The sequence below is a fragment of the Aotus nancymaae genome, unplaced genomic scaffold (assembly GCF_030222135.1).
Source record: "Aotus nancymaae isolate 86718 unplaced genomic scaffold, 86718_ANA_hifiasm-v0.15.2.pri h1tg000016l, whole genome shotgun sequence".
NCBI classification, from domain to species: domain Eukaryota; kingdom Metazoa; phylum Chordata; class Mammalia; order Primates; family Aotidae; genus Aotus; species Aotus nancymaae.
In genome coordinates this window covers 20,878,027-20,890,684 of record NW_026988428.1, presented here as the reverse complement: position 1 = coordinate 20,890,684, position 12,658 = coordinate 20,878,027, and the positions used below count along the sequence as shown (strand labels likewise).

The following is a 12,658-nucleotide window of genomic DNA, read 5'->3' as shown; positions in this document are numbered from 1 at the left end:
ACTCACTATATTAGAAATGTAGGCTTCTGTCTTCTTTTTATGCACTTAGTGAATAACAAAAAGGTACTAATATCACATCTAGTCATTTCCCTGGCATTTAGTACTGTGATATGTAAGGTACTGTGTGGAAAAACAGGGAGGAAGACTGGATTCAGCTCCTCGACAGGTCAGATAGAGTGCCTTAGACAGGTCTAATAAATATAGATGATCATTTTAATATGCTAAGATTACTGATTTTAAAACTGAAATTGGTAGTTCATACTAAATAGCATTTTACTTCTTCATTTGGAAGAATGGCAGAGCACAAAGGAAAGTGTTATGTTCCTGAAAGCTGCCCATGTATCTGGAAAGACTGGGAGTATCTCTCAGGAGAAGTGATTGCTACACCGTGTTACACCTGGTAAGGTGATCCATTTATTTCACAAATATTTTCCTAAGTAATTGTGTTAATTTCAATCATCTTGTTGTATTTATTTAATGAGACTGACATCAGCAAAAAGTACATCAAGCCTGAGCAAATAAGATTTTAAAGGCCTGTAGGAGTTGGTGGACAGTTACTATCTACAGGGAACCATATCATTATCTTTATGCATATTTGTTCAGCTCAGAAGAAAAGTGTGAAATACAACAACCTAAAATTTTAATAGGAAAAAATCATGTTTATAAGAAAGTGCTAAATGTTACAAAGAAAAGACCATATTTAATGGAAGATTTCAAGTTTTGAGATAAGTCAAAAGAATACCATAAAATAAAATTTGAAATATAATTTCCCTAAAATATGGACAAAAGTTCTAAATTCATGAGCAATGTCATGTCTAATACATTTAAATTTACTCAAGTATGGGAGGTGGCATTGTGCTCTTTCAGCTACCAGCAGATCTGTGTTCAATTTTTCATTCCATTGTCTATTTTCTGTGTGACCTATGCAGAATTCCTAGAGTTGGTTTTGGTGTCTCATAATTTATTTAAACAAAGTGATAAATATATGCCTTCTTTGTCAATGTAAGAGGTGATATCAGAATGAATTGGCAATATTCATAAGGAATATTTGCTCATGAATTCTCTTGAATACAAACATTCCATTATTACTGTTACTTGCAATCACTAGTTAAGGTCAAGTTTGTTTAGAAAGATAACTTGTGTTATTTTTCAATAGTGTTTGTCGACGAGGAATGTTCAATTGCACATATTATCCATGCCCAGCAGTGTGCACGATATATGGGGACCGGCATTATTATTCTTTTGATGGACTAGAATATGACTATATCAGTGATTGCCAGGTATTTTTGATTAAGGTAAGTTGCAGTTAGACATTTTTATTTGCATTTGTCTAAAGACTTAATGTAAAAACATGTATGCTGGTCCCTGATACGTCGAATTCATGTGCTATTTATAAAACCTATAAAACAATAATGTATGTTTTCAACTTGTATTTTAGGTTCAGGGAGTACGTGTGAAGATTTGTTATTGTGGGTAAATTACATGTTGCTGGGGTTTGGTGTACAAAGGATTTCATCATCCTGGTACCCACCTCCTACCCTCCACCCTTAAGTAGGCCCCAGTGTCTATTGTTCCCCTCTTTGTGTCCAGATGTAGTCAATGTTTAGCCCCCACTTATAAGTGAGAACATGCGGTATTTGGTTTTCTGTTCCTGTGTTAATTCACTTAGGATAATGGTCTGCAGCTGCATCCAGTTTGCTGCAAAAGACATTTCTTTCTTAGGGCTGCATAGTACTCCATGGTGTATATGTACCACATTTTCTTTATGCATTCCACTATTGATGGGCATCTAGGTTGATTCCATGTGTTTGCTATTGTGAATAGTGCTGCAATAAATGTACACGTGCATATGTCTTTATGGTAGAACAATTTATATTCTTTTGGGTACATACACAATAATGGAATTTCTGGGTTGAATGATAATTCTGTTTTAAATTCTTTGAGAAGTTACCACACTGCTTTCTACAGTGCCTAAACTAATTTACCTTCTCACCAGCAGTATATAAGTGTTTCCTTTTCTTTGAGACCTTACCAACATCTGTTGTTTTTTTACTTTATAATAGTAGCCATTTTGACTGGTGTGAGATGATATCTCATTCTGGTTTTGATTTGCATTTCTCTAATGATTAATGATGTTGAACATTTTTTCATATGCTCTTTGGCTGCAGGTATGTATTCTTTTGAGATGTGTCTGTTCATGCCCTTTGTTAATTTCTAATGAAGTTGTTTTGTACTTATTAAGTCCCTTAGAGATTCTGGTTATTAGGCATTTGTAGGGTGCATGATTTGTAAATATTTTCTCCCATTCTGTAGGTTTTCTGTTTACTTTGTTGATATTTCTTTGGCTGTGCTGAAGCTCTTTAGTTTGATTAGGCCCCACTTGTTAATTTTTGTTTTTGTTGCAATTGCTTTAGGTGTCTTTGTTATAAAATCTTTGAGAAGGCCTACATCCAGAATAGTATTCTCTAGGTTTTCTTCTAGGATTTTTGTGATCTTAGGTCTTACATTTAAGTCTTTAATCCATGTTTGGTTGATTTTTGTATTTAATGAAAGGAAATGTTCCAGTTTTAATCTTCTGCATAGGGCTAGCCAGTTATCCCAGCAGCATTGATTGAATGGGGAGTTCTTTCCTCACTGCTTATTATCGTTGATTATGTCAAAGATCAGATGGTTGTAGATACGTGGCTGTATTTCTGGGTTCTCTAACCTGTTCCATTATGTCATTTTTGTGCCAGTACCATGCTGTTTTGGTTGTTGTAGCCTCGTAGTTTAGTTTGAAGTTGGGTAGTTTGATACTTCCAGCTTTTTTTTTTTTTTTTTTTTTTTTTGCTTAGGATTGCTTTGGTTAGTACAACTCTTTTTGGATTCAATATGAATTTTAGAATAGTTTTTTTTCTAATTTTGTGAAAAATGACATTGGTAATTTGTTAGGAATGGCACTGAATTTGTAGATCGCTTTGGGAAGTATGACCATTTTAACAATATTGATTCTTTCTATCCATGAGCATGAAATGTATTTTCATTTTTTTGTGTAGTCTTAATTTTTTTCAGCAGTGTTTTGTAATTCTTGTTGTAGAGATCTTTCACTTTCCTGTTTAGCTGTATGCCTAGCTATTTTTGTGTGTGTATATGACTATTGTGAATGAAATTTCAATCTTGATTTTGCTCTCGGCTTGAATATTATTGGTGTATGAAATACTGCTAATTTGTAGGCAAGAAAAAGAAATAAAGGATATTTAGTTAGGAAAAGAGGAAGTCAAATTGTCTCTATTTGCAGACAACATGATTGTATATTTAGAAGACCCCATCATCTCAGCCCCAAATCTCCTTAAACTGATAAGCAACTTCAGCAAAGTCTAAGGATACAAAATCAATGTGCAGAAATTACAAGCATTCCTATACACCAATAACAGACTAACAGAGCCACATCATGGGTGAACTCCCACTCACAATTGCTACAAAGAGAATAAAAACCTAGGAATATAACTAACAAAGGATGTAAATGACTTCATCAAGGAGAACTGCAAACTACTGATCAAGGAAATAAGAGAGGACACAAACAGATGGAAAAACCTTCCATGTCCATGGTTAGGAAGAATCGATATGATGAAAATGGCCAAACTGCCCAAAGTAATTTATGGATTCAACACTATCCCCATCAAGCTGCCTATGACCCTCTTTACAGAACTAGAAAAAACCACCTTAAACTTCATATGGAACCAAAAGAGAGCCCAGATAAGCAAAAAGAACAAAGCTGGAGACATCATGCTACCTGACTTCAAACTATACTACAAGGCTGCAGTAATCAAAACAGCATGGTACTGGTACCAAAACAGAGATATAAACCAATGGAACAGAATAGAGGTCTCAGAAGCAATGCCACACATCTACAACCATCTGATCTTTGACAAACCTGAAAAAACAAGAAACGGTGAAAGAATTCCCTGTATAATAAATGGTGTTGGGAAAACTGGCTAGCCATGTGCAGAAAGCTGAAGCTGGACACCTTCCTCACACTTACACTAAAATTAACTCTAAATGGATTAAAGATTTAAGCATAAACCCTAACACTGTAAAAACCCTAGAAGAAAACCTAGGCAATACCATTGAGGACATAGGCATAGGCAAGGACTTTATGACTAAAACACCAAAAGCAAAGGCAACAAAACCCAAAATAGACAAATGGAATCTAATTAAACTTAAGAGTTTCTGCACAACAAAAGAAACAATCATTAGGGTGAACTGGCAACCAACAAAATGGGAAAAAAGTTTTGCAATCTACCCATCTGACAAAGGGCTAATATCCATAATCTGTAAAGAACTAAAGCAGATTTACAAGAAAAAAACAAACCCATTCAAAATTGGGCAAAGGATATGAACAGACACTTTTCAAAAGAAGACATATATGAGGCCAACAAACATATGAAAAAATGCTCATCATCACTGGTCATTAGAGAAATGCAAATCAAAACCACATTGAGATACCATCTCACACCAGTTAGAATGGCGATCATTAAAAAATCTGGAGACAACAGATGCTGGAGAGGATGTGGAGAAATAGGAACACTTTTACATTGTTAGTGGGAGTGTAAATTAGTTCAACCATTGTGGAAGACAGTGTGGTGATTCATCAAGGATCTAGAAATAGAAATTCCATTTCATCTAGCAATCTCATTACTGGGTATATACCCAAAGGATTATAAATTATTCTGTTATAGGCACATGCTCATGTATGTTCATTGTGGCACTGTTTACAATAGCAAAGACCTGGAACCAACCCAAATGCCCAGTGATAGACTGGACAAAGAAAATGTGGCACATACACACCATGGAATACTATGCAGTCATAAAAAAATGATGAGTCTGTGTCCTTTGTAGGGACATGGATGAATCTGGAAGCCATTATTCTCAGCAAACTGACACAAGAACAGAAAAACAAACATCGCATGTTCTCACTCATAGGCGAGTGTTGAACAAGAGAACACATGGGCACAGGGAGGGGAACATCACACACTGGGGTGTGTTGGGGGGTGGGGGGCCAGGGGAGGGACAGTGGGGGGCAGAGAGGTTGGGGAGGGATAACACTGGGAGAAATGCCTGATGTAGGTGATGGGGGCATGGAGACAGCAAACCACCATGACATGTGTGTACCTATGCAACAATCCTGCAAGATCTCCACATGTACCCCAGAACTTAAAGTACAATTTAAAAAAAAGGAAAGAAATTCTGCTTATTTTTGTACTTTGGTTTTGTCTCCTGAAACTTTACTGAAGTTGTGTATCAGTTCTAGGAGCCTTTCGGCAGAGGCTATGGGGTTTTCCAGGTGTAGAATCATATTGTCTGTGAAGAGAGATACTTTGACTTCCTGTTTTTATTTGAATGCCCTTTCTTTCTTTTGCCTGATTGCTTTGGCTAAGACTTCCAGTACTGTGTTGAATAAGAGTGATGACAGTGGGCATCCTTGTCTTGTTCCACTTCTCAATGGGATTGAGTCCAGGTTTTGCCCATTTGGAATGATGTTGGCTGTGGGTTTATCATAGATGGCTATTGATATTTTGAGATATCTTCCTCTGATGCCCAATTTTTAGAGGGTTTTTAATATGGAGGGATGTTGAATTTTATCAAAACCTTTTTCCTGCATCTGTTGAGATGATCATGTGGTTTTTGTTTTTAAGTTCTGTTTATGTGATGAATCACATTTATTCATTTGTGTATGTTGAACTAACCTATCATTCCAGAAATAAAGTCTACTTGATTGTGGTGGATTAGTTTTTTGATGTGCTGCTAGATTCACTTTGCTAGTATTTTGTTGAGGATTTTTGTGTCTATGTTAATCAGGAATATTGGCCTGAAGTTTTCTTTTTTCACTGTGTCTCTGCCAGGTTTTGGTATTTCCTTAACTCATTCTTAACTTTTATTATTTATAAGTAATGAGCTAGTTCTTAAACTTTTGTGCCTCTGTTTCCTCATCTATAAGATGTGAAAAGTAATTGTGAAATAGTTCGGAGGATTAAATAAGATAAATATACATAAAAGGCTTAGACAGTGTTTGATATAAAGTGAATGTTCAATAAATGTCAGCCATTTTTATTGTTATTAACTTGGTTTGGTGAATATAAATGTAACACATTAAACCATAATTGAGTTATACATTATTTATGGTTTGACAATAAAAAGATATTATGCTCAATTCTAGAAATGCAATTTCGATGATATGCTTTGGTAAACTCCAGGCTTTATATATCTGATAAAATCCTTAAAATTTCTTACATTGAACGCATTTCAATTACCTGTATATTTAAATTTTAGACATTAACGATCACAGAATTACATTTCTAAATAAAAAAGTGTGAGCTTTAGAAAGAAGTCACACAAGAATAAACAAAATAACATATTTTTCCTCCAGCAAACTAACCTATGACTAATGCCTTTTTTTCTGGATATGACTTTTATATTATTAGAAGTCTGTGTGTGATTTTGTTATTTAAGTCTAAGTCAAGAAAACAGACTATCTTCCATTTTATATTACTTCTGTTATATAAAAAAATGAATAGTAAAATCTATAGCCGTTTAAACTGAAGCAAGGCTCTTGCTTATATTTTACATCATTGCATTTTCCTGTTGGTATTTGTCTTGGCTTCCTTTATGAATGATTTTAAGTTTCTTAAAGAATAAATACCTGAGAATGGATTTGACAGTCATATAATCATAGTGGATGTCAAGTTGCCTATAGGGTATTTTTTTTGTCTTGTGTTGTCTGGATTATTTTTGGAGCTTAAGGAAGGCACACTAATGAATATACATTCTCTGAGTATCTTCTTTGAATAAGCCTGTTTTAGCAAACAATTTTATATTAGAATGCTTTCATCCCCTGAGGTTTAGAATATAAATTTAGAGGCTTAGAAAAGTAGAAAACAGTTTAGGAATTTGAAAACAAACAAATATACTTCATTCCCAAAATGTATCAGATTTGATTTTATATCAAATCCTCATTTTCCTTGATATTTACGTGCCTCTGACACTCCTTTAAGTTACCTCCACCCTTGACTTTCTGGATATTATAAGTCTTTCAGTCTCTTTCTGGTTTTGTCTTTGTCTTGCGTTGCCTTTTCCTCTTACATAAGCCCCCATAAAGAGATGACTGAGTTGGCTCCTTTAGAGCAAGGACCAAGTCTTTCTCATTATTGTTTCATCCTGGGACATAGTTTTTCACTGAATGTTAACTGAACTGGACATCTTTTTGTGGCTTTCTACCCTTTTTCCTAGTGCTTGGTGTGTTCATCCACTTCTAAAATCTTAGCCACACCTACACACTGATGACTTCCAAATTGATGTGTACAGCTCTGAGCCTCAATTTCTTGACTATAGTTCTGATTCAAGTTCATCCTCACAGTAACATACTATTTTTTTCTATTTATCTTTCTAAGACTCAGATTGTTATCATGTCATTGCTTGTTAAGAACTACAGGGATTTGCAATGGCTTCCTGTAGCTTCCAATAGCCTCATAAAGTGAAACCTCCTATACTAGTCTTTCAAAGGGTTCTGTCAACTCCATCCCTCATTTATGTCTTTTCTCATTGTGCTCTCTGTGTCTGATTTCCTCTGCTCCCTCAGAGGCATATTTTCAGCTCACAGTGATCTGTCCTGTTCTTATATCCCATTGTGTTTATAGTAATCATGTCAAAATTAAGCAGCTCATTATATTCTGATTATTCTTCTGTATTCATCTAGATTGTCTATCATTTTATGTCAGAACTATGTGGTACACTTCTTCTGAGTTCCTCATAGGAACTAGCACAATTTTGGCTGAATTATGAAGTTAAAAAATTACTTGTTTAAATTTTTCAATAGTCTTCACTAGAGAATAGAGACCACAAGCTTAAACATAATTTTTTTAGTTCTAGCAATCTAACACTTGTGATAAACGCATATGCCACCTTTCAATGTCAAGTATTTAGAGCAGCACTTCTTAAACCTCAGTGTGCATGTGCATCACCTAGGGATATTGTTAAAATATAAATTCTGTTTTCATAGAATTGCAGTAGAGTTTTGGATTTTGCCTTTTTTTAAAATTATACTTTAAGTTCTGAGATACATGTGCAGAACATGCAGGTTTTTTGCATAGGTATACATGTGCCATGGTGGTTTGCTGCACTCATCAACCTGTCATATAAGTTTTAAGCCCCACATGCATTAGGTATTTGTTCTAATGCTCTCCTTCCCTTTTACCCCCACCCCCTGACAGGCCCCAGTGTGTGATGAGGTTTCCTTCCCTGTGTCCATGTGTTCTCACTGGTCAACTTCCATTTATGAGTCAGAACATGCAGTGTTTGGTTTTCTGTTCCTGCATTAATTTGTTGAGAATGATGGTATCCAGCTTCATCCATTTTCCTGCAAAAAATAAAAACTCATTCCTTTTTATGGCTGCATAATATTCCATGGTGTATATGTAACACATTTTCTTTATCCAGTCTATCATTGAAAGGCATTTGGGTTGGGTTCAAGTCTTTGCTATTGTGAATAGTGCTACAGTAAATATATGTGTGCATATGTCTTTATAGTAGAATTATTTATAATCCTTTGAGTATATATGTAGTAATGGTATTTCTGGTTCTAGATCCTTGAGGAATCACCACAGTGTCATCCACAATGGTTGAACTAATTTAACTCCCACCAAACAATGTAAAAGCATTCTTATTTCTCCACATCCTCTCCAGCATCTATTGTTTCTTGACTTTTTATTGTGGTTTTGATTTGCATTTCTCTAATGACCAGTGATGATGAGCATTTTGTCATATGTTTGTTGGGCACATAAATGTCTTCTTTTGAAAAGTGTCTGTTTATATCCTTTGCCCACTTTTTGGTGGGGTTGTTTTTTTCTTGTATATTTGTTTAAGTTCTTTCTAGATTCTGGATATTAGCCCTTTGTCAGATGGATAGATTACAAAATTTTTCTCCCATTCTGTAGGTTGCCTATTCACTCTGATGCTAGTTTGAGCTCTTTAGTTTAATTAGATCCTGTTTGTGAATTTTGGTTTTTGTTGCAATTGCTTTTGGTGTTTTAGTCATGAAGTCTTTGCCCATGGCTATATCCTGAATAGTATTGCCTAGGTTTTCTTCTATGGTTTTTATGGTTTTAGATAATACGTTTAAATCTTTAATTTAGCTTGGGTTGATTTTTGTATAAGGTGTAAGGAAAGGGTCCAGTTTCAGTTTTCTGCATGTGGCTAGCCAGTTTTCCCAACACCATTTATTAAACAGGGAATCCTTTCCCCATTGCTTATTACTTGTTTTTGTCAGATTTGTCAAAGATCAGATGGTTGTAGATGTGTGGTGTTATTTCTGAGTCATCTGTTCTGTTCCATTGGTCTATGTTTCTGTTTTGGTATCAGCACCATGCTGTTTTGGTTGCTGTAGCCTTGTAGTATAGTTTGAAGTCAGGTAGCATGATGCCTCTAGATTTCTTCTTTTTGCTTAGGATTGTCTTGGCTATACAGGCTCTTTTTTTGATTCCATATGAAATTTAAAGTGGTTTTTTCTAATTCTCTGAAGAAAGTCAGTGGTAGCTTGATGGGGATAGCACTGAATCTATAAATTACTTTGGGCAGTATGGCCATTTTCATGATATTGATTCTTCCTGTCCATGAGCATGGAATGTTTTTCCATTTGTTTGGGTCCTCTCTGATTTCCTTGAGCAGTGGTTTGTAGTTCTCCTTGAAGAGGCCCTTCGTACCCCTTGTAAGTTGTATTCCTAGGTATTTTATTTTCTTTGAAGCAATTGTGAACAGGAGTTCATTCATGATTTGGCTCTCTGTTTGTCTATTATTGGTGTATAGGAATGCTTGTGATTTTTGCATATTGATTTTGTATCCTGAGACTTTGCTAAAGTTGCTTATCAGCTTAAGAAGTTTTTGGGCTGAAAGGATGGAGTTTTCTAAATATACAATCATGTCATCTGCAAACAGAGACAATTTGACTTCCTCTCTTCCTATTTGAATACCTTTATTTCTTTCTCTTGCCTGATTGTACTGTCGAGAACTTCCAATACTATGTTAAATAGAAGTGGTGAGAGAGGTCATCCTTGTCTTGTGCCGGTTTTCAAAGGGAATTCTTCCAGCTTTTGCCCATTCAGTATAATACTGGCTATGCATTTGCCATAAATAGGTCTTATTATTTTGAGATATGTTTCATCAATACCTAGTTTGTTGAGTGTTTTTAGCATGAAGGGATGTTGGATTTTATCGAAGGTCTTTTCTGCATCTCTTGAGATAATCGTGGTTTTTTCCATTGGTTCTGTTTATGCGATGGATTACATTTATTGATTTGCATATGGTGAGCCAGCCTTGCATCCCAGGGATGAAGCTGATTTGATGGTGGTGGATAAGCTTTTTGATGTGCTGCTTGATTCAGTTTGCCAATATTTTATTGAGGAGTTTTGCACTGATGTTCATCAGGGATATTGGCCTGAAATTTTCTTATTTTGTTTTTTCTCTGCCAGGTTTTGGAATCAGGATGATGCTGTCCTTATAAAATGAGTTAGGGAGGAGTCCCTTTTTTTCTATTGTTTGGGATAGTTTCAGAAGGAATGGTACCAGCTACTTTTTGTACCTCTGGTGGAATTCAGCTGTGAATCTATCTGGTCCTGGGCTTTTTTTTGTTGGTTGGCTATTAATTACTACCTTAATTTCAGATCTTGTTATTTGTCTATTCAGGGATTTGACTTCTTCCTGGTTTAGCCTTGGGAGGGTGTATGTGTTCAAGAATTTATCCATTGCTTCTAGGTTCTCTAGTTTATTTATGTAGAGGTGTTTAAAGTGTTCTCTGATGGTAGTTTGTATTTCTGTGGGATCAGTGGTGATGTTCCCTTTATTTTTTTTTATTGTGTCTATTTGATTTTTCTCTCTTTTCTTCTTTATTAGGCTGGCTAGTATCTATCTATTTTGTTAATCTTTTCAAAAAACCACCTCCTGGATTCATTGATTTTTTTGAAGGATTTTTTGTGTCTCTATCTCCCTCAATTCTGCTCTGATTTTAGTTATTTCTTGTCTTCTGCTAGCTTTTGAATTTGTTTGCTCTTGCTTCTCTAGTTCCTTTAATTGTCATGTTAGGGTGTCAGTTTTAGATCTTCGCCACTTTCTCATGTGGGTATTTAGTGCTATAAATTTTTCTTTAAACACTGCTTTAGCTGTGTCCCAGAGATTCTGGTAAGTTGTGTCTTTATTCTCATTGGTTTCAAAGAACTTCATTATTTCTACCTTAATTTCATTATTTACCCAGTAGTCATTCAGGAGCAGTTTGTTCAGTTTCTGTGTAGTTGTGCAGTTTTGAAAGAGTTTCTTAATCCTGAGTTCTAATTTGATTGCACTGTGATCCCAGAGACTGTTTGTTATGATTTTCGTTCTTTTGCATTTGTTGAGGAGTGTTTTACTTCCACTTATGTGGTTGATTTTAGAATAAGTGCTATGTGGTGCTGAGAAGAATGGATACTTATTAATTTGGGGTGGAGAGTTCTATAGATATCTATTAGGTCTGCTTGGTCCAGAGCTGAGTTCAAGTCCTGAATATCCTTATTAATTTTCTGTTTTGTTAATTTGTCATTAATATTGACAGTGGGGTGTTAAAGTCTCCTACTATTATTATGTGGGAGTCTAAGTCTCTTTGTAGGTCTCTAAGAACTTGCTTTATGAATCTGGGTGCTCCTGTGTTAGGTGCATATATATTTAGGAGAGTTAGCTCTTCTTCTTGCATTAATCTGTCTACCATTTATGTAATACCCTTCTTTGTCTTTTTTGATTATTGTTGGTTTAAAGTCTGTTTTATCAGAGACTAGGATTGCAACCTCTGCTTCTTTCTTTCTTTTTTCTTATTTTGCTTTCCATTTGCTTGGTAAATCTTCCTCCTCCCTTTGTTTTGAGCCTATGTGTGTCTTTGCACATGATATGGGTCTCCTGAATACAGCACATGATGGGTCTTGACTCTTCATCCAATTTGCCAGTCTGCTTTTTTTTTTTTACTTGGGGCATTTAGCCCATTAACATTTAAGGTTAATATTGTTATGTGTGAATTCGATCCTGTCATCATGATGCTAGCTGGTTATTTTGCACATTAGTTGATGCAGTTTCTTCATTGTGTCATTGGTCTTTATATTTGGTATGTTTTTGCAGTGGCTGATACCAGTTTTTCCTTTCCATATTTAGTGCTTCCTTCAGGAGCTCTTGTAAGGCAGGCTTGGTGGTGACAAAATCCCTCAGCATTTGCTTGTCTGTAAAGGATTTTATTTCTGTTTCGCTTATAAACCTTAGTTTGGCTGAATATGGAAGTCTGGGTTGAAAATTCTTTTCTTTTAGAATGTTGAATATTGTCCCCCACTCTCTTCTGGCTTGTAGGGTTTCTGCAGAGAAATCCACTGTTAGTCTAATGGGCTTCCCTTTGTAGGTAACCTGATCTTTCTCATTGGCTGCCCTTAACATTTTTTCCTTTGTTTAAATCTTGGAGAATTTGATGATTATATGTCTTGGGGTTGCTCTTCTCGGGAACTATCTTAGTGGTTGGTGTTCTGTGTATTTCCTGAATTTGAATGTTGGCTTATCTTGCTAGGTTGGGGAAGTTCTCCTGGATAATATCCTGAAGTGCATTTTCCAACTTAGTTTCTTTCTC

The 12,658-nt window shown here is 35.5% G+C and overlaps 1 protein-coding gene across 1 annotated transcript in view; it reads left to right on the top strand.

Moving 5' to 3' along the window:
* The window catches only part of OTOGL (otogelin like), a 404,189-nt gene that overhangs the window by 294,699 nt on the left and 96,832 nt on the right, over positions 1 to 12,658 (top strand). The window contains exons 28-29 of the mRNA XM_064376937.1: positions 293 to 400; positions 1,157 to 1,295. Of these exons, the coding sequence (XP_064233007.1) occupies positions 293 to 400; positions 1,157 to 1,295 (247 nt within the window). The remainder of the gene's footprint in view (positions 1 to 292; positions 401 to 1,156; positions 1,296 to 12,658) is intronic.